The sequence below is a fragment of the Apis laboriosa genome, unplaced genomic scaffold (genome assembly GCF_014066325.1).
Source record: "Apis laboriosa isolate Shangri-la unplaced genomic scaffold, ASM1406632v1 scaffold12_cov154, whole genome shotgun sequence".
Taxonomy (NCBI): Eukaryota; Metazoa; Arthropoda; class Insecta; order Hymenoptera; family Apidae; genus Apis; species Apis laboriosa.
In genome coordinates, this window is record NW_025221207.1 from 4,575,751 (window position 1) to 4,599,318 (window position 23,568).

Consider the following 23,568-nt stretch of genomic DNA (forward strand, 5'->3'; position numbering starts at 1 on the left):
TTGTATAATTTTAATTAATAATTTTTATTGATCATTTATCTTTTGTTGCATTTTTTCTACAGAATTTTATAATAACATGCATTCTATTTCAAAATGTTTAATAAATTTTATATAATTTATTCAAATTTAATATAGAAATTTAAATGCAGGAAATTAAAAGAAAAATTAACGTCTCTTCCATGTAAATTTTGCACGAGCTCCTTCCTGACCCCATTTCTTTCTTTCACGCCTCCTCCAGTCATTTGTTAAAAGGCCAGCTAATAAATAAATTTTTATATATTATATTTTTATTTTATAAATACAATTAAAAAATATTTTTAGTAAAATATTTATACTAATTTGTATTTATATTATATATATATACTTGTTATATAATATATATAACAAGTATAATATAAATACATATATTCTTTATATTTATATAAATGAAAATAATATTTTATAATATTTTCTAATTCATGTATTTCACAATTTCAATTATCGAAATAATCGATTTTATAAATTAATTCAATTAATGTTTAATATATTATATTCTAAATATAAAATTACTATTCTAATTAAAATTCTAATTAAAATTAATATTCTAAATATAAAATACGATAAATTCCATTAAGTATTTTCTGTAAAAGTATTGTCTATAAAAAATTAATTTTAATTTAAGAATATTTTACTATATTATTATATATAAAAAATATGAAAAATAAGTTTTGCTTATAAAAGATTTTATTATTATGTTTTATGATTGAAGAAATTGCTCAATTTTTATGTATATTGCATTTAATTATATTATATATTCATTATTGAACTTAACAATTTAATTATATATTTTTTGATTTAATTAAATAATTATAAAATATTGATAAATAAATTTAATAATTGATTATCATTATAAATGTAAGAATGATGACTTTAATAAAGGTGTGCAATTATAATTGAACAATAGTTTTTATCATAAACTTATGTTTTAAAATATAATTAAAATGCTACTTGTACTTTGGGAAAATGAATTTTTTATTTAATAATTTACTATATATTATTTTTTATCGAATATAATAATGTTGATAAGTTATATATTAGAAATTAATTAATTTCAACATAATTATATTTTGATATCAAAATAATATCAAAATAATATTTTCTTCATAGAAAAAAAGTAATAAATATGATTTGAAAAAAATTGAATGCTATTTTTCATAAAATATTTAAAAAAATATAGATTTTACATTTATAATGATTAATGATATATTAATCATATTAATGATTAATGTTAATTAATTATTTCTTTCAAAATTAAATTTAATTATAAGAAATAAATAATTAAAAAAACAATATTTTTCTTACCAAGTTTCATTCTTTCTATCATGTCATTATCGACAAAGCTTCGAAGCCCTAATGAAATACCTAATCGTATAACACCAGCTTGTCCAGAAAACCCTCCACCAGTAACATTTGCTTCAATATCAACTTTGTCACACATATTCGTAAAAATTAATGGAAATATAACCTGTAATTTAAAATAAATTCAGTTAAAAATAATTAATATTTCTTTGAAAAATATAACAAAATTTAAGCGCTTGTTTAAAACGTATATGTAACGCTTAAACAAATAATATTTACTGCTATCAAATTTTTAGTTGAGAACATATTATGATAATCTTGTTCTCTCTTAAGAATTTGTAAAAAAGAAATAAAAAAAGATTAATTTAATTAATTAAATATTTTTTATAGTAAAATGTTTATTAAGAAAATGTATTCATTTTTTTCCTTTCTTAAAAATAATCATAATGAAGTGTAAATATTTGTGCTTTAAGAAATTGAACAATATCGAAATATCAATTTCTAAATTTTCTAATTATCAAATACCTATTAAATACGAACATTTTTTTATATTATATATGTATAAATTATTTTTTTATTATAGTAGTAACAATCATAAAAATAAATCATAAATATTCAAAGACGTGAAAAATTTTTATGACGAAAGAGGCTAATCTAAAAAGTATAAAAAAAAAAGCAAAAGTTAGTACCATTAGTCTTAATGCCATCGTTACTAAACATGTGTATTTTTTTTTCTACGTTCACTTTCACTTCAGGTTCCGCCACCCTTTTCCCATAAGTCACTCGTTACAATGCTTAAAATAATATTTATATAGAAAGTTAAATCAATCGATTTTATCGGATTTTAATTGATTTATTAAATATTAAGATGTAGTTTCGATTATTTGCAATCGTTCACGTGCACATTATTAACTAACTACAATTAAGTTTCCTCGATTCTCAATTAACAAACTATTTTGTAATTTCAATCAATCAAGTATCTAATCGAGCTCAGTTATTCTTTTCTTTTGCCAGACTTTTCACAACACTCTCCAGCATTTTATTAGTATCTAATAATTGTTCTTTCAACGACTTGATCATATCTTCGTAAGATTGTAGTTTGTTTGCTAAATTCTCAATAACCAATTGCAAATTCGAGTCGAAATATTCCTCGCTATGTTGTCTCATTCTTATTACGTGATCGCTCAAATTAATGTTTTCGTCGTTCATGAACGGTATGTTTTTCTGTGCTATTTCATAAGCAGCCTTCAGAATATCTTTTGGTAGTCTTTTCTCCAAAGGATTCAACGGTTTCACCACTAAGACTCTCCTTCTATTCTCCACGTTAATCTTATGATCGGACATCCATTTCCGAAAAGCGTACGGAATCGAACTGTTGTGCAAGACCATTTCCGTGAATAGAATCAATTTTGTTTGACGTACAAGTTTTGTGAGGCCAGCATGATTTCTTAAACCTTGAATGTCGTGAACAGCTATTCCAACCAGCAAATTCATCAATATAACCGTGACAAATACGATGAACAGAGTGAAGAGGATCTGAGAGCACACCGATAACGGATGATAAATAACAAAAGGTCCATCGGATTCTAATCCTTGATCGATTTGCGTGATAAGCCCTTCAAAGTCCAATTCTCCAGCCATCATTGCTAATACTTTGATGAGTCCCGTGAAAGGATTACCGAAGGACGGTTCTCCGACGAAAATGACGCAAAAGCTGATAGTGAAGCCTATCAGCAATCCAGAATAAGCAAGCAGTAGCTTAGCAAATTCGAATTGTATGTGAGTGAACATTGCCACGTACGTGCCAAAAGCCGGTAGCTGACCAACCATCAGCATCAAGTTTGTCCAAGCGCACAGTATCGCAAATGCTCCGACGTAATTTTGCCAATCGTATGTGCGTCCCGTGTACACGAATGACGTGACGAAAACGCTGATTATAACAACACCGTCCAACACATTGTCGATATTCGAGAAGTATTGCTTCGCGGACGTGTATACCATGAAACCGAATATCTTCCTGGGAATAGAGATACAAGTGAATATTAATAAAAGATACCATTGAATTTCGATCACCGGTCGCCTGAATAAGAATCCAGAGATACGTTTGCTGCTGCAAATCTTCGAGCTGTTCGCCTCGTCGTGGTTGTAACATTTGTAAGCTAGCGCGGTGAGTACGTACGTGGTCATACAGATCACGGTCATAGCGTAAACTAGAATTCTGAGTAAATAGAATTTTCTAATCTTCTCCCATTTCAAATGCAGGAAAGCCATTACCAACGGATGGGACAGCAAATCTTTACGGCGTTCCTGAACGAAAGTGTTGATGAAACTGGTCTCGCATTGATTCCCACTGGGAAAGAGTAAATCGAAGTGCAATCTCATCTCAAACTCTCTATTGTGAGGCACGGGTCTTCTGAGCGTTATCGAGGCGTCTAATCTTTGTCGAAATACTTGAAGAGAATCTGGTATCTTTCTGAGGATAATGTTCAAAGCGGAAAGTCCCGCGCTGGTGGTCGCACTGACGTCTGCACCGGCCCAAATTAATACATCCACACAATGAGATTGTTCGTTTAATGCCGCCACATGAAGAGGAGTGAAGCCAGTTTTGTCCGCCGCATTCACCAAGGCACCGTGTTTTAACAAAAGTTCTACGAGCTTCGCGGAGGAATAAGTGGTCATCACGGCAAAATGAAGAGGAGTTCTATGTGCCCGATCCACCGCATTGACATTGGTACCGGGCGAATCTAGAAGTAATTCAACGCATTTTATTGATTGAACGAAACAAGCTACGTGAAGCGGTGTCTCGCCCATGTGATTTTTCTCGACGATGCTTGCTCCTCGTTCCAATAATAATTTTACTATTTCCACAGCCCCTGCTCTGATAGCGCAATGCAAAACTGGTTCGGCCACCTCCTGGTAAAGATACGTGCTCGGCTTTGCACCGTTATCGAGCAGTATCCGCGCTGTATCGGGCGAATTTCCTAAGATAGCGAAGTGAAGAGGCGTATAATGATTGATCGGATTCCGGTAATTGATATCGACGCCTCTTTTTATCAGATGCTCGATGCAAGCCACGCTACCACTTAACGATGCAGCTAGGATCGCGTTCATGCCCGTGCTAGGCTCCACGTAATCTAATTTCACGCCTGATTGTTCCAATTTTGGTAATAGATGCGCCAAATTGCGATAACAACACCACATGTACGCTATATTTCTTATTCGTTCTCCTGCCGGTATCTCTGGTAACGCGTTACACTTTTCTAGCTGAAGTAATATTTTCATTTCAGCCGTAGTGACGATTGACCACATGATCGATCTAAGATCGTTGCTGTTGATCTGCGATTGTCTGAATACGTCGAGATTATCGTAGAAGAGAGATTCGTCAACCGGTGGAGGTGTACCGGCATCGATTTCCACGTGATCGTTCGAGGAATCTGCCAGAGGAATATCATCGATCACGATCTTCTCCGAATTACTCGATTGTCGATATCTGACGGATCTAAAAGTAGAAGTCAATCTGGTGGACAGAAGATCGTTCGACGGATCGTTGAGATTCGACAACGAACAGTGTATCGTTCTTCCTTCACGAGTCAATGGTACTCTTAACGTTTGCGTCGTTTTATCGTTGACAGTCTCGTTCACAACCGTCTTCGTTAAGAAATTTCTGTCTTCGTCCGTATACAGACAAGAACGACGATTTTTTGATCTAGTCAGAGAATAATGTCTGGTTCTTTTTTCATGATTGGCGAGTGGCTTCATTTTCAATTGCCACGTTTTGTCGACATTTTCATGTGCTTCAACTTCTCCTTCTACCGTCCTCCCGCATTCGTTTTCGTTTTCAAACGGGAGACGATGATCTTTTAAACTGGTTAACGAGTAACGCCGCGGTCTTTCGTTGCCAACCGTAATTGTCGGAAGTTGCAAGCTAGCCTTCGGTACGTCGGTGGAGTTCTCGTATATCTCGTATTTATCGTCCATTATCTGTCCAAGAAATTCGTCGTCGTGAACAAGGATGATGAAGAAACTGCGACGTAACACTCTCTACTATCGTGGATCACCTCGAAAGAACGTTCCAATCGTCATACCTCGGCCTCACTCTTTTCTTCGTTTATCACGTCACGTCCCAAAGTCATTTAGATCACTTTAAGAGAATGCTCTCGTCATTGCAGCACACGCGACTACCGGTGTCACTCGCCCGAGTGACTTATATTAGCCGACTCGTATGGATACATTCTATATATAAGTTCAGAGGAAAAGACATGCTTCCGTTGGAGAAGCCAGTACTCCTTCGAACAGGGACCTTGAACTTAAAACTTAAATGAGATGGGAGTCACATCGAGGCAGACCAACCGTTGCAATAAACAAACTTTCCCTTGCTCAAATTTTTAAACAAATAATTTTTTTTTTCATTTTTTTTTTTCCATCTCTCCTCGATCTTCAACGGATTGATTAATTTATAATTCTTGACAGAACTTTCTTCGAGTTTCTTCTTGTTCCTTTAATGCATGATAATTTATTTTAAGTTTTTAGATAGTTCAACTTATTTTTAAGAAAAGGAAGAAAACAATTATAAATTATATTGTATTAATAATTAATTATTTTACAATGATACCGATGTACAATTATCGATAATATCAGATTATGCAACAGTGTAATTATATGTAATTATTAGTGTTATTATTACTTAGAATTGTTTACTATCATTATCATCATCATCGTATAATATGAATAATTATCGATTTTTTAATAATCTATACATATTTACATTGTGTTAAGACTATAAAAGGTATAAATAATAAAATATTAAATATTAAAATGTTAAAAAAGGAATATGGAATATAAATAAATAACATTAAGAAAATATATCACAAAGTAGAAATACAATGACAAAAAGATTTTATTGAAATTTTTTATTATTTTGGAAATTAAATATTTAAAAGAAAAAAAGAGAAACTTATTGTTTAATTTTTATTTATACTTTATTTTTATATTTTTTTAAATCTTTCTTTCTTATTTATATTTTATTTTACAAAATTATTTAGGCGTATTTTTAATTTTTAAAAAATAACAATCTTCTTATTTTTATATAGAATAATAATTATTCATAAATTGATAAAGTTATTCTTGCAAACTTTTTTTCACACTGAACATATTTCACTTATTGTTCGAATTTTTTCAATTGTTTCTTCGTTGTTGTCAATTTAGTTCTTTCTTTCAGTCAAAATAAGATTTCAACACATAACAATCAAATATGGAAATCAATTTTCCTTTATTGATTATTTCTCATTTTTTTATTTATAAAATATACTATTTTAAATGCTTTCCTTCTGTTACATTCATATCAAAATTTGAACTTCCATTCTTCTATCCATTAATTTGTTACAAGTTTCACCAAAAAAATTCACCAAATCACAAAATGATCTTCAAATTTCATTTTTGACAATTGAAAAAATGATAGTCCACCGATAATATATTCAAACACTTTCGCAAATTAATAAAGAGAAAGCCGGTGTCATGGATGCTTGTACGCGATATCGTATGACGTTCTCCAATGCTGAAACGAGCAGAGTCAGTGCGGATGTGAGTCTTTTTCATAGATTCACCGGTCTTTAAAATGTTCTCGTAAAATCTTGATGCTACGCACTTGAAATTCTGCGTCCTTGTTCAATCTCGTCGTGACCGGGAATTGTATTCTATCGTTATACATATAGGTTGTTACCTGGCTTTCAGATTCCGATTTCTTACGAATTGGAACCGGTTTCATCGTTCTTAACCATTTGGCGAATATCAATGGGTTAAATTTGAATGTGCCCAACGAAGTGGAAGCACATCGTTACCTGCGGCGATTTTTACCGAGGTATATTACAAGATTTAATATGTCAATCGTGTTCTGAAAAAAACAAAGCTGTTCTCCTTTTTTTATAAAATCAAAAGTCAAATTCCCAGAAATGATTGTTAAATGTTTTCGTGGATAAAATCATTAATGATCAAAAAAAAAAGAAAGGAAAAGCAGTTGTTGAAATTTATGTTCATGTCAATGCAAAGTTGAAAAAATTCACTGTCATGTTGAAAACATTGATATTTTAAGAGATATCGTGGATTGAATTAAAAAAGATGATGCGAAATATATGATAAGAATAAATATTTCAAATATTTATTGAAAACTGTAAAATCATATTCATTAATATATTGATTTGCATTTCATTTCCGTTTGAAATTGTTCTTTTATGGTACTTATATATCTTGCGAAACGTGTTTAAGCTTATAGAAATGTTGCCTCTCCAAGGTATCCACAAGAATGTTGGGTAACAACACGTTCCATGAAATTGCTGGGTAATGCAAAATACAATCGTAATATGCGTTTAAAAGTGAAAATATATTTATTTATCAATTTTTTCCAAAGCGGAAATACAATTCACTTTTTAATTGATTCGTATAAAATAATAAAACATTTTTTAATTAATAAAAAAGATGAGATTTGATGAGATTATATTGAATAATTTTCTCATTTAAATTCAAACAATATAACGTATTTAAATTATAATAGTTGGATAGCTACAGCTAAGAAAAAACAAATAAAAAACTATGTATACATGTATAAAATTAAAGTCATTAAAATCAAGTATAAAATTAGAGTCAAAAGTAATATTACTTTCTAGAATAATGAAATATTATCACAGTTGAATGTTATCGCGAATTCCAATCATTAATGAACAATTATATTTACGTTTGAAGCTGCAAAGACAATAGACTGTATATTATGAACAATATGATTCTTATATCAAAAGGAATTCAGTTCGAGTTACGATCATACAACATGGTATCCACATCATAATTACATTTTCATTACCTATTGCAATATATTGAAGGACAAAAGTAAATAAAATTAAAATTATTAAAATTAAAATAAAACTATAATTTAATATTATTAACAAAATTAAATTTTCAAATACCTAAAGTTGAATAAGTTATTTTAAAAGTTAATAATATTTTTAGTATACGATAAATTTAAAAATATCAATGTTTGCAAAAGAAATATACCTGGATGAAAACTATTCAAAATATGATTTTTATACTTTTTTTATGACATTATTCCTTTTAAATCTGAAGGATATTATTATCTCTTAGTCTTCTCTTTTATAGATATATTTAAGTATGAATAATTTCTAAGCACTTATCATGTAAGTTATTTCCATATAAATTTTTTTCTTCTATATAAAAAATTAAAATTAGTATTATTATATAAAGAATTATATTTATTTTATTTTATTTTAAAAAAATTATTTTTCTTTTATTATAGTTTCAGACTATTAAGTAACAAATTAAAATTTTCTATAAAAATATACATTTTCTAATTCTGTCGTATTTACAATTTGTTTACATTTACAACATTCATATAAAATATAAAAATAAATAGTATTAAAATTTTTAGCTTATCATTATAATAATATTTAATTTTTCTTCATATCATGGACGGAATGTAATGTATTATAATACAATATTTTACAAATATTAAACAATAAATTTAGATTTCAAAGATTATGTTGAAATATAATTATTAAACTTTTATTTAAATATTTATTTTCATTTCTAATTTTTGTCACAAATGTATAAAAAAAAATTATATAAATCTTTATGACGTTCTTAACGCATAAAGAATTGAAAATCACCTGCCAAGGATGATTAAAATTAAAAGAAAATGAGATAAATTCAGAAACTAAATTGCAATGTTTTCATATATCTTTCATATATCTTTCGAATTTTGTTTTATAATATGAAAACATATGAACATACGTTTTTTTTACTCAATGATTTTAATCATTCGGATTTTTATTTCAGAAGATTACGTCATAAAATTCTGGAAATATCCCAATGAACAATAGAGATTCAGTATTGAATAATATCTAGATAATTTTTTCAAACTCTTTAAGTGTAAAAAAATATGATATCAAAATATGCATTAAAATTCTTTTGCATTATGCAATATAATCTAACATCTCTAATATTCATATAGCGATTCGTTTTTTAGATCACTTATGTCCTTGCCATTTCCAAGAGATTATGATTCGAAGAATTTCCAGATTAAACTTAATTATTCTCATCCTGTTCTTTATTCGCGCTTATCATTCACCAACATCAACACGATATCCTGAAGAAGTTGATGATTTCTCTCGCAAATCTTTTTCAATTCTGCCAATTCTCCTTTAATCGCGTAATCATCGACCGTGGAAATTTCTTCTTCTGGAAAATATCGACGAAAAGTCGAGTACGGCTCGCTTTTCAAACACGTATACACGGTGGCGTTGCTCTTTCTACTGTACAAAGTTCCAGATATACAATTTTTTCTTTCCTTAGCGACCTTGTGCGCCGCGGCTAACAAATCGCGAGGCAGTCTACTCTCTCTCGGATTCAGGGGACGAACGGTTAAGACAGCTCTCAAAGGTGATGGTAGAAGCAGAGCGGTCCATCGTAAAAATTTCATTAATCTTTTTGGCATCAGACCCAAAAAAAGTGCCGTCTCGACGTCGCAGATAAGCTTCGTCTGGCGAACGAGTTTTGCAAGTCCTGCCGTTTTTTGTAGTCCCTTTATATCGTGAACCGCGATTCCTACCAGCAAGTTCATCAACACGATCGTGACGAATAAAAGGAACAGGACGAACGACAACTGGGCGGAAACTTGCAACAAAATCCAAGATGTACTCCCCGAATCGATCGTTTTCCCGTCCTCTTCATGAGGAAAGAACAGATCCTCGAAATTTAACTCTCCGGTCATCATGACCAGAACTTTGATCAGGCCGATGTGGGGGCTACTGAACGATTTCGATCGTGGAAAGATCACGCAGAAGCTCGCTGTGAACCCTACCAGGAGACAGGCGTACGCCAACAAAAGTTTGAATACTTGTGCTTGAACGCTGGTGAACATAGCCACGTATGCTCCGAATATTGGCAATTGTCCTATCATTAACATAAGATTACTCCAACCGCAGAGCACCGCGAATGCTCCTACGTGATTCTGCCACGGATACGTTCTACCCGTGTAGATAAAAGAAGTGGCGAACACGCTTAATATCACACACCATTCGACCATGTTTTCGGCTTGTGTGAAGAATTGGCGAACGGAGGGATACGTTGGAATGCTGGTCAATTTGCGGAATACTTCGAGAATCGTGAGCACCATCAATGCGTACCATTCAACCTCGAGTAAAGCTGGATGTCTGTAAAGAAAACCATTGATACCGGTTGTATTGGTACACAATGGTGGCTGACCGTTGTCTAATTGGCCATGCGACTCGTTGTAACAGTTATGCGCCAGAGCGGTCATTACCCATCCTGTTAATATGAGAACGTAAAACAGGTAAAAGATCAGCCTTCCCACGTAATATTTTCGAATTTTCTGCCACTTCAGATGGAGGAATGCCTGGCAGAGCGGATGTTCCAATATTTCTTTGTATCCTTCCTTCACGAACGTTCCAAGATATCTTATTTCGCCTTGTTGTTGATTCATAAGCAAAGGATGGAAATCGAGACGAAGCTCCGCCTCTCCAGTTGCCGATCCATGCTGATGAAGCGTTATCGATGCGTCTAATCTCTGCTTAAAGACATTTAAAGACGTCGGTGTTTTACGTAAGATAATTGACAATGCACTAGTTCCACCTTTCGTTCTAGCACTAAGATCCGCTCCGTGTTGGATCAAGATATCCACGCATTGTGATAATTCGTTTAAAGCAGCGATATGAAGCGGCGTGTAACCGTATTTGTCGGTTTTATTCACGTTTGCTTTCCACGTGATCAAAAATTCCGTCACGTCATAGGCTAACAATGATCTACCTAAAGCGAGGTGCAGAGGCGTTCTTCCGTCGCTGTCTTCAATATTAGGATCGCATCCACCTTTCTTTAACAATATCTCCACACATTCCAAGGAATGGGAACGAGCAGCTATGTGAAGAGCTGTTTGATCTCTGTGATTTCTCAAATGAACATTCGCGCCTCTTTCTACCAACAAATCAACGTTCTCCACGCAACTGGCAGCAGCTGCAAGATGCAGCGCAGTGTCATTCTTCTTGGTCGTTAAATCTAGTTTGCAACCTGCGTCTAGTAATATCATTAGGCAACTTGGATCTCCTCTGTCTGCTACGTGATGTATGGCAGCGTATCCATTACAATCTAAATTATCCAAAGTAGGATTATTAGGTGCCAATAACTTTAACACGTTGTAAGCATCTGACCTGGCCGCACTGTGTAACACAGTTTCCTCCCCGTAACAAGATTCCTGACTGATACCTAGTTGAAGGAAATATTGAGTTACTTTACAAGCATTTCCAAAAGCGGCATAATGAAAGGGTGTATGAGTTCGTTCCAAATGAATATTGGCTCCGTTATCGAGCAGATATTGTACTCCTTCCAAACAATTACTGAACGCGCACAAGTGCAGCGGAGTTAAGCCTTGTCCTTGTTCCGAATGATTCAAATCCGCTCCGCATTTGTGCAAACTTTTAATCGCGTCGACATGACCCAAGAAGCTGGAGTGAAGTAACAAAGCGTTTATCTCGTGTTGTTTATATAATTTCGCGAAATTCTCGGGATTCTTTAGATCCATTTTATTTTCTTCCAAATCATCGAGAAGTTGCACTCGACCGCCGATGTGTCTCATATGCTCTACTAACAGATTCTTAATTATATCCTTGTTCACCTGCAATGTGCAATTAATTTCCTCCGTGCAAGAGGTTTCGCTGGCACACATGGAGTAACAATGCGGCTCTTCTATGGGTGGCGGTGTGCCGTATTCTAAACTTCGATCGTCGGAGGACCAACTTGTCTCTGCATTCGTACGAGTCGAGCTTTTTGACGCCAACCATCGTGTTAGGAGCAAAGAGGTCATGGTCGTACGCTTTGGAGTACTCGAAATGGATACCGTTACGTTCTCCATATCCACGTTTCTCTCCACGTTTGTACTTTCTTTTTGGCGTATTCAAGGTCTGTGAATGATTCGTCTCTATCCTTCTCGGCTATCGCTTTACTCGATTACATCATTGATCTACAAAGAGTATTGTCGTGAGTAATAAAGGGCTCGAGAGATATTAATTCATGAATGAACTCGTGAATATGCATTGAGTAGACAAATGATATGACGTCACTTCGCTTATTCGATCGATTTGTCGAAGCTTATTTGTCAAACACATTGTCTGTGTACGATGGAAAAAATGTCATTCATGCTTTGGATCGTTCAAAGATTTATTAATAAAATTGAATTTTGATATACTTCATTTTTGCAATATATTTTTAATTAATATATATGTTTTATATATTTAATTTTTTTTTTAATATAGTATAATTGAAATAAAGAGTCATCCTTTGATTTTATCGATAATCAGTAATTTATTATAATGTATTTTTTAAAATAAATTTTTCGAATAAATTTATTGTTTTTTTCTTTTATATTTTTAATATTTTAAATTTGCTTAATATAATTACATTAAATTTTCAATATTATCTATATTTATGTACACTTAATCTAAATAATTCCGATATCGTATAATGAAAGTTAAAAGGTAATAATATCATGATTTCAAACACAAATTGTTTCAATTACGTTATTAAGAGACTTATAGTACTTAAAAAACTCCGAGAAACAAAAAATCTACAAAATTTATATATGGTAACTCAAAAAACAAGTAATTTTCTAATTAAATGAAATTATCTTAATAAAATTGATTTAATTTTTAAAATATATCATTTGAAGTTTTGTTTCAGTACTATCAAGAAAATAATAAGATGATCTTTGATGACCTCTGATTCTGCATCGCGTGAGGCGCGAATGTCAATTGGAAAATCGGGCACATACATTGATGACAGCAAAGTACTACACCGTTACCTTTAAATTGATATTATTTATATACAGTTCGAGTCCTTCGAAGATACGAACATTTTCAACATACCAAGTCAATTTCGAAAACATGATGAATGTATTCGGAATGACGTTTTCGCATATTTCGCATTTTTGAAAGATTACAATCGAGAATGATAGAAGGAACATATAACACATAAACTGTATAAAGTTTTAAATAAAAATTAAAGAAACAATTTTTGAAATCGAAGAAATATAAATATATTTGATAAGAACAAACATAATATATTTTTCACTTTAAAAATATCAAGCACTATAAAATGATTAATAATAAAATTAATATAATTTTTTCGAAAACATTGATTTTTTAACTTATGAAGTTATTTATGAAAATATTAATATATGTAAATTAATCAAATGTTTAAAATATTACAAAATTGAATTTTATTTAAAAATCTAAATAAATAAATTTTAAAAAGTTTTCATTATTCATTTTCAATATTCACCATTCGAATATTACATATGTTCACTTTAAGCAGATAGTATTAAAATTTTTTTGCATTATCACAAATTCAATTATTTTATTGTCTTTTCAATTATTCCAAAATTCATAGGATGACTCTGTAGGTTCGAAGAAGAAAATTTCTTTGATTTTCCATCATATATAATTATTTCAATATTTAATATAAAATAAAAAAATTTTGCAATTTTGTCTTATTACCGGTAGTTTAGATAATGTAGAATAAAAAATCAATTTAACTAACAACTAACGATTTTTCCACGTGCGAATCCAATCAATTTGATTAAACAAACAATCCGTACTGTTCAACGTGTCAATGTTATGATTACAACACTTTAAACCTGTCGTACTATCGGACGACTCGATTAATACTGAGCTGGAATCGAGCTTCTTACACGCATTGTATGTTTCGAGATCGCGAAGATCACGATAAATTATACATCAGAAAAATCAACAAATCGCATAGACTTACTTCATTTTATTATAATATAGATTTTCTCATCTTTGTTTCTTTTCATCTCATTTTGCATTTAAATTTTATTTAAAAAGTCTATAAAATCTTGATTACTTAGAATACTTTGATAATTGAATACTTAAAATTATGAAAGGTATTATTCTTCTTGTAAAAATTTGCTAATGTTTCTTTTGTAGCGATTAAAATGAAAAATACAAAATAACATAATTTCGTAGGAAATTATTTTAAATAATTATTATAAAATATTATATTAATTATAATAAAATATTTATTATAAATATTGAGATCTCAAATATTTTTATATTTTTATATATTATCTTATCAATTTATTTCAAATATAAAATTCGATATTCTTATTTCTATATTATTATTTCTATATATTATTTATATATCAAGAGAAGAAAATAAGATGTAATAAAAAAAAATTATGAAAAATAAGATAAACTGAAATTCTTATTTATATTTCTTTTAAAATTATTTTTCATAATGGCAATACATATTTCTCTATACATCGTTTTGATATAATAATTCTACAATAATATATGATCTTATTGATCATCAAAAAAAGAAAATAATTTAAAATATATAAAGCTGATTTTTTTAATATAGATAATTTTAACATAAAAAGTTTGAATTTTTCTTGAAAATGTATAATAAAGTATAAGAAATCAGTTATTATATATTTTTGATTTTTATTATTTTATATAAAATAAATTCGAATTTATTATATTCACGCAGCGCTACTGAAATATTATATTATTATGATTATAAAAATAATTATCTTTTTTTAGATTGAAATTCGAAATATCACAATAGAAAATATAATTTTAATTTTTGTATAAGAAAAATAGAAAATGATGATAATTAATCATAATTTTCGTAATTATCTTAAAAATTTTACAAATTCGTACAGATTAAAATATCGTAATTAAACTAATTAACTATATAAATATAATATAAATAAACTATATAAATATCGTATAAACTAATTAAAATATTAAAAATAAATTAAAAAATATATTGTATATATCTTTTAGAATTATTTATTCTTAAAATAATTAATTGAGTGAATCTATCTAAAATTAAATTATAGATCTATCTAAATTAACGATTAAATTTGTATGTATATTGTGATTAATACTTTTAATTTTAAATGTAATATAAAAAAAATAATACAAATATAATTCAATAAAACTTCAAGATTAAAATTAATCTTATTTTTATATATCTATTTAAATAATATAAAAATATATAAATACTTAATGATATTTTTTATAATAATGATATTCTAATATAATAATTTTAAAATGTTTTTATGTTTTTATTATTATATTTATTATTATTTTTAGATAAAATTATTTTCAGCGATAATTTATAACATAACATATTTATAAATATTTATAAATTTTATAACATAATTATACTTACCTTGATTATATAAACAATATTGATTGATAATTATCTGTAAAACTTACTATTTTATAATACATATAATAAAATGTATTAGAATAATATATATTATAATTTTAATAATAATAATTTAATAATAATTTTAATAATTTTAATTTTAATCATTTGTTTTATGTTTCATAAAATAATTTTTTAATTAAATTTTGATTATTCAAATATAAAAAATTAATAATGTAATATGAATATATATATCATATTTCATCAAATTATTTTATCAGCAAATTATTGCAATTATATTTTAAAAATTAAAATTATTTAGATTAGTTTTTTCAACTTACCTGTTCACGACAATACATATCGCTAAAATATGTGATATCCTGCCCATTAATAGTAATATTTCCAGATCCATTTCCTATTACTTTAACCTGACCTATTGAAGTTTTCCTTTGACATTCTATAAAATATATACAATAATATATAATTTAATATGTATAATTTAATAAAATATAAAACAATAAAAAAATTAATATAAGAAGTTCAATATTAATAAATTGAAATAATCGTGAAATAACAATAATAAATTTTTTTAATTTTAAAAATATTATAAAACAATATTGATATTGATAATTTATTTTATACTTACTCTCAATAAGTACAAAAGGCCTATTATCACTATCATATTGAAGCTGTAATAAAACAAAATTATTTTTATTGAGAAAAAAGAAGAAAAATATAAGTAAATATATATAAATAATAAGTAATAATAATATTTGAAATATACATACTTTTGGCAATTCTATATTCTCATTGATATTTATTAATATTTTTCTATATTTCATAATAAATGATTCTACATGTTTTGATACAGGATGATCAGCTAGTCTTTGCATACTTTTTATAAAGTACTCATACTAAAAAAAATTATAGAATTAAATAAATAAAATAAAATATAAGTAAAATATAAGAATCATCTGTTATTTATTACTTCTGAATCTGACAATTTTTCAAGCAATATATTTTCTAATTTAGATTTTTCTAACCATTCTGATCCATTTAAATTTCTAAAACAATAAAAAATAAATAAATTAATAAATGACAATCTAATTAAATTTTAAAATTAGATAAGAACATAAATATAGTTAAAATATATAACTTACATTTTTTTCTCTTCTCCAATTATCGGATTTGTTACCAGAAGCTGGTCTTCTATTTTATTTAAGTAGTTTATTGATTTTACAATTGTCTACATATAAAAATATTGAAAAATATTATACTGAATTATAATGAATAATAAAAGAATTTTAAAAAAGAGCTTACATGAAGTATTTCGTAATAATTAGCTTTAATAGTATAAAATAAAAAATGATGTGGTCTACCATCTTCATTAAATTCTGCTTCCTTTTCACGTGCATATAATTCTTCAGGATTAGCCATCATAGGACGAGCTTCTTTGTCATATATTCCAGATGGAAACAAATAACGTATTGCATTCTATTAAAAATAATATAAATAATTTTTAATATTTTTAATTTATTATTTACATTTTTTATTTTAATAATTTTAACAGCCTAAAATTTAATAAATTTTTTTCTCTTATTATTATTATATAAATAATATAAAATATTATATTTACTTTAATATTTTCTTGTGTGAAATTATCAGGATCTTCACCCATCATTCTTGCTAAATTTCGTTTTCCAATATTATATTCCAATATTTGTTTTTCCATAAATTGCTCTAAAATAATAACATTAATATTAATTAATATTAATTTATATATCTATACATTTTAATGATTAATAATATTATAAATATTATAAATTAATAATGATTAATCATTAATATAAAATTTGTTGTAAAATAAAAAAATTATTTGTATTATAATATATTTATAACTTACTATATTCTCTAGATCGTTCCAGATATGCTTTCATAGCTTTATTAATTTTTTTTTCTCCCATTTTCATAGAATTATGAAAAGAAATATTATCATTGACATTTATACAATATGATTTAAAAACAACATCCTAAAATTATTAAATTTTTAAATCATTTAAATACTATTTTATTTTTAAGGTTATAACAATTATTTGATAATTAAAAAATATTTAAAAAAAAATTAATCAATATTTTAAATATATTTTTTGATTTACCGAACATTGTACAATATTCCATATACTTTTAAGAGAACCAAAATTATTATTATTTATTGCATTTTGTATATTTACAAAACGTGTAAATAGTGCAGCCATTTTTATTAATGAATAATTAAAATTAATTTTCTAAATAATTTTTTAATGTGCTAAGAAAATATAAACTTAATAATAATATTGAACTCCTTTTGTTATTTTTTTATCACATATTTTATAAATATTTCATTATTATCCTTTCGTCATTGATTATATATTACTAGTGGGAAAAGAAGATATAACAAAAATTAGAATCAACATTATCTTCAGAATGTCGCAAATCAAACTAAATAAAGAAAATAAAGAGAATAGAGATAGAAATTATAAGAATTGACAATTAGTGCTATCTTTTAATAAATCAAACATATTTTTTCAATTATGTTTTTAAAACTACTCAAAAAATGATTTTAAATTTTAATTTTTATTATATATCATTTTGCGATTTTGGTTTTGGAGAGATATCCTTAACTTTAAAGAAGTGATGCTAATAATTAATTCTTAATATATCTCTATCTTTTTTTTAGTTATATTAGTTTCGAGATACTCTGAAGATGATTTGATTTTCTAATTTTTGCTATTTCTATTTTTATAGTTTTTTCATTATTTACTCTCTTATTTTATATTAAATTACGCGTAATCATATATGAGATATCAATTAAATATATTTCTCTTTTCAAACTGTAATTTTAATTTTTATGTAAAAAATATAGATATTACGGTTTTACAATGTCTTTGAAGAACGAACAATGTAATATTTTGATTATAAATATTTAATGATTTCTGATATATGATACGAATGTTTTATTATTATTATCAAAAGTACCAATAGTGGGAATTTTAAAGCTTTGCTCTAACAAAAGAAGTAGAAAGAAACTTTCTACATTCTACATCTTTAAAGCATTTTATCGAAAACCGACTCTATCAAAGATTTATTATTCATTTTATTATCAAAAATTTTGATTTTACATTTATAGAAGAATATAATTTGAAAAGATGTGGCTTTGAAACTTTTCTATTTTCAAAAATTAAATTTTTTTATAAAATATAGTGTGCATTTATAAATTACTGTATAAGAATTTATTAAAAACAGATTTTTACATTCTTATGTTTTATTGTATTTTAATATGTGTATTTAATGTATGTATTTTAATATAAAATCAAACAATCTTTAATACATGATTAAATTGAATATATAATAAAATATTATATATCTTAATATTTCTTTAATAATTTAATATAGAGAATAATTATACAAATTTAGATATTTATAAATATATTTGAAATTGAGATATAATTATCATGTTTTTGTCAAAATAGTTTTAATGTGAAATAAAAAATGGAACATTATTTAATATGTGTTATTTAATATGTATTATATCTATTTTTATATTTAAATATAAAATAATAAAATCAATATATAATAAATGTGAATAGTAAATATATTGTGTATGTAAAATTGAGATCATTTTTTTCTTATACATATTTTATTAAAATTTTTCATATATATGTAAATTTAATTATTATTTTTTAAGATATGTACACTTGATATGTGAATAATAATATATTTTTTTTTTATATTTTTTTAATTATTGCAAAATTATTTAATCTTTATCATTATTTTTAAATTTAAAGATATAAGATATTTAAAAATATTTTGTTATACTATATTTGTTTTTTTAAGTACAAATATATGTTTGATAAAAAGTATAAATTTTGTCAATTTTGTCTTAAAAATATGGACGGAAAAATTTATCAATAATATTTATATAATACTTTGATTTGACTAAAAAAAGTATAAAAGTAAAAAATAAAAATATAGTGTAAAAAATATTATAAAAGAAAATATAAAACATTATGTATATAAATTACATACAATGGTAACTATAGAATACATAAAAATAAATTTTTGAAAATATTCAACAAGATTGTTATGTACAACATAATATCATGTAAATAAAAAAATATTAAAATTTGTTTATGAAAGAAATTAATTTAATTCTAATTCTGGAATATATGGTTCTGTAATTGCAGTGATTGGACAAATACTTAAGGTTTCCTGAAAATGCAAAATAAAATAATCAAAATAAGAAATAAAAAATATTTTATTTTTTTGTATTTTATGTATTTAAAACAAAACATAATACTTACTAATCTTATTAATTCTGTAAATGTTGGTCTTTCATGACTTTCAGTGTTCCAACAAGATGATATAACTTCATAAAGTGGATCAGGAACATCTGATAATTGTGGCAGTCTAATTCCTTGTACAATTGCTTCTTCTACTTCACTATCAAGTGACAAGTTAGAATATGGTGTACCACCCATACTAAGCATTTCCCATAAAAGTACACCAAAAGCCCAAACTACTGCTGGTTGATGTTTTTTTTTATTATCAAGACATTCAATAGAAGTCCATCGAATATATTTCATATCTTCTAAAGCATATTTGGATATTCCATGACCCATTACTTTAGGTATCCATTCATTTGAAAGACCTATACTACGTGCACAAAGATATTCATGTATAATTTTATAATTTTCAAGATGCTGCAAAGCAGATGCTATCATAGATCCTATAGATAAAATTTTTTCAACAGGAAATATATTTCCAGATCTGGCAGCTAATAGACAATTTTTTAAGGTTTGTGGTGGTAATTCAAGTACAATATGCAATGTATCATGTGTTTCACATGTTCCTACAAGATCTGCAAGATATTTCATAGGAGATACTTTAATACAAACATCTAATTCTCGTAACATATGTCTTTTGTCAGATGCTTTTAATAATTTATCAGCTATGCTATGAATTGCTACAGTAGAAAATTTGCCATTTTCTTCAATAGCACCTGTATGTACTGTACCAAATCGACCTCTACGTATTACTGTATCATTGATTGTCAATAAATTTTGTGGTATAATCCACACTTTTTTCTTTAATTCTTGATAATGATTTATCCTTTCAGGAACATCTTCTGGAATATATGCTAAATTGTCAACTTCATATAATGGGCCTTGTAATGTAAGTTCTTGTTGTTCTGAAAGTTTTCTCATCTGAATTTTTCCATGGCGTTGTCGTAATATAAAATAGAGTATTATTGAAGCTATAAGTAATGTTCCTAAAAGACCAATTGCAATGCAAAGTATAATTGTTATTGAATTCATATTATCATTTTGATTCTCATTATGATTAATTATTTTATTGACTAAATTTGAATAAGCATACTGTATTTGTCTTTGAAATTTAGAAACTACTATTAAACCTATTTGTGGCATTATATCAGTATTTAATGGTGCATTATAATATGTGCCAATCATTTTTCCATCTCCTACTATAAATTTTTTATATTTATAAAATTCTGAAGATTCAAATTCTCCTGTAATATAATATCCTAAACCTTCTTCCATTGATATTTTATAATTATAGTAAGTTACATTAGGATCTGATGGAGGTATTATACCAAATTGGCAAACAAATACTTGATAAGCACTAACTGGACCAAATTCACTACTTCCTTCTGATAATAAAACAGTTACAGTAGTACTTGTTTGTTCTATTACTTTTGGCATTATTGGTTTATTAGGTGGACCTATTAAAGTCCATCCCAAAATATATACAGATTCGCTATCTGTTTGAGTATTTGTTGCAGTAATTGATATATTATACTGTGTGCCTGGTTGTAAACCTTGTAAAATAGTACTATTTGAAGCTCCTTGAATTTGACTTTCTACAGCTGGTATTGAATTTGAAGCAAATGTTTGTACAACCATTGCTTTTAAAGTATAATATGTAATATTTCCATTGCTAATATCAGGTGGTTCCCAAGTAATTTGTAAATTATTAAATCCATTGTGAATTATTTGAGCACTTCTTGGTGGACTAGGACCTAAATTATTTTTAAATTTTAAGATAATTACTTGAGATATATATATACATATATATATATATATATGAGATATATATATATATATATATATATTAAAATACAATATAAATATATCAAATTTTTAAAAAATATATTTTAATAAATACCTATTTGTCCAGTTGAATAAATACTTATTGCATATTTATTACCACAATAATTATTTGGATCAGTAATACAAAGAATACAGGAGGTAGATATACCTTTTCTACCATATTTACTACCGCAAAAACATTGTTGACCATTCATTAATCCAGCAAACCTATTAATAATAATTTTTATTCGAATTAAATTTTAAATATTAAATATTAAATTTTAATTAAAAATATATAACATTTATAATATTTATAACAATTTATATATAACATTTTATAATATTTATAACAATTTATAATAATTATAACATTAAAATAACTTACATATAATAACGTGAAATACATTCTTTAATACATTTTGATGGTGAGTTAGTATGATTTAATATTAGAGTTGGTAAATCAGGATCTAATGCCGAACTTTGAAAACAACCCTCGTATTTTTGACTAAGTACATAATTACAAAAATAAAAAAGCAGAGATAATATTATCATTATTATGTAATGTTTTATATTACAGTTTTCACAATTTAGTTTTTATTTATGCCAATTGTAAGTACAAACATTTATTAATGTAACATTCTTTCAAAATAATTTAAATTTGAATCAATAAATGACTGGTGACATCATTATAAAAAATGAATAAATGAGGTTAATTGTGCACTAAACTTTCTATTCTAATTATTAAAGTAAAATAATATTGTTTTTGATCATTTATCATTTTTATTATTATTGAAAATTTTTACGAATTTTTATAATAAATGAACATTACATTTACACAATGGGTGTGATCATACTATTTACTAGTCATCTATAGTCATACTGTATTAAATATTCATTTCTTTGTGGCGCTAGTAATATTTAAAATAAAATATTAGTTTTAATAATCTTGTTTTTATTGAATAATGTTAATTCTTTGTAAAATATAAATTTTTTTTATTCTATATTTTAATTTTTTAAAATAAATTAATTTGAATATAATTTAAAAAATAAATTTTATAATGAAAAAATATATAATGTTGTTGAAAAAATATATAATAATCTCTTTTTATTAAATATAATCAATTATGCAAATTTTTTATAGTAAAAATATAATATTAGATTAAAAAATTAATTTTTTATTTTATTATTAGGTAAAATATAAATGCAAATAAGTTATTTATTATATGTATATTATGTTTTATATTTCTTCAAATATACAATAATATATAAAATGTGTACGATAATATATTCATACAATTAAATTCTATACCTGATTTATATGTTTTATTTTTATCATTTATTTATTATTCACTTACATTATTAATAGTCATTTGATTATAATGTGATACAACCTAGCAAATAAATTTTATTATATTCTTTTTCTAATAATTTTGTTGACAATACTTTAAAAATCTTGTGCAGTGCTGTTAATAAATATTTATGTATTGTTTGCTTAATATAATAAATATTTAATTACATATTCTATAATTAAATTAGAAAAATATTAATAAACATAAAAAGCTCATATCGTAGATTCATGATATATGATAAACCAGAATATATGATGAAATCTAACATAGAAAAGATTACAAATGCATATGTATATTTTTCATTACAATACATTTTTAAGTCTTTAACAACACTGCTTTTCTGGCACAGGTACATGTAACTTAAAAAAATACAAATTAATTATCACAAATTTACTGTAAATAAATTCTCGCTTCCATCTATACATGTCTCTTACAATAAATATATACAAGTGTTATGTAAATATTAAATCTGAATCAATACAAATTAG

At 26.4% G+C, this 23,568-nt stretch overlaps 2 protein-coding genes across 5 annotated transcripts; both read right to left on the reverse strand.

Annotated features, from left to right (window-relative positions):
* Positions 1–46: 46 nt before the first annotated feature.
* Positions 47–22,496, reverse strand: LOC122720627 (transient receptor potential channel pyrexia-like). 4 transcript variants are annotated; one of them, XM_043947435.1, is made up of 13 exons: positions 22,117–22,496; positions 21,808–21,959; positions 19,926–21,661; positions 17,489–17,615; positions 17,222–17,325; positions 16,906–17,079; positions 16,746–16,831; positions 16,574–16,649; positions 16,374–16,499; positions 16,232–16,274; positions 15,927–16,042; positions 1,342–1,504; positions 47–257 (listed from the first exon to the last, which is right to left on the reverse strand). In XM_043947435.1, exons 1-13 carry the CDS (start codon positions 22,281–22,283, stop codon positions 166–168), a joined length of 3,162 nt encoding a protein of 1,053 aa, XP_043803370.1. In that variant the 5' UTR covers positions 22,284–22,496; the 3' UTR covers positions 47–165. The 4 variants fall into 4 exon arrangements, with proteins under 4 accessions (XP_043803370.1, XP_043803367.1, XP_043803368.1 ...); XM_043947432.1 differs by lacking the exons at positions 47–257; positions 1,342–1,504; positions 16,232–16,274; ... (7 more) ...; positions 21,808–21,959; positions 22,117–22,496 and adding an exon at positions 8,971–12,373; XM_043947433.1 differs by lacking the exons at positions 47–257; positions 1,342–1,504; positions 15,927–16,042; ... (8 more) ...; positions 21,808–21,959; positions 22,117–22,496 and adding exons at positions 8,971–12,373; positions 13,948–14,227.
* On the reverse strand, positions 2,063–5,954 carry LOC122720626 (transient receptor potential channel pyrexia-like). Its single transcript, XM_043947430.1, has one exon. It carries the CDS (start codon positions 5,314–5,316, stop codon positions 2,329–2,331), a length of 2,988 nt encoding a protein of 995 aa, XP_043803365.1. The 5' UTR covers positions 5,317–5,954; the 3' UTR covers positions 2,063–2,328.
* Positions 22,497–23,568: the final 1,072 nt, after the last annotated feature.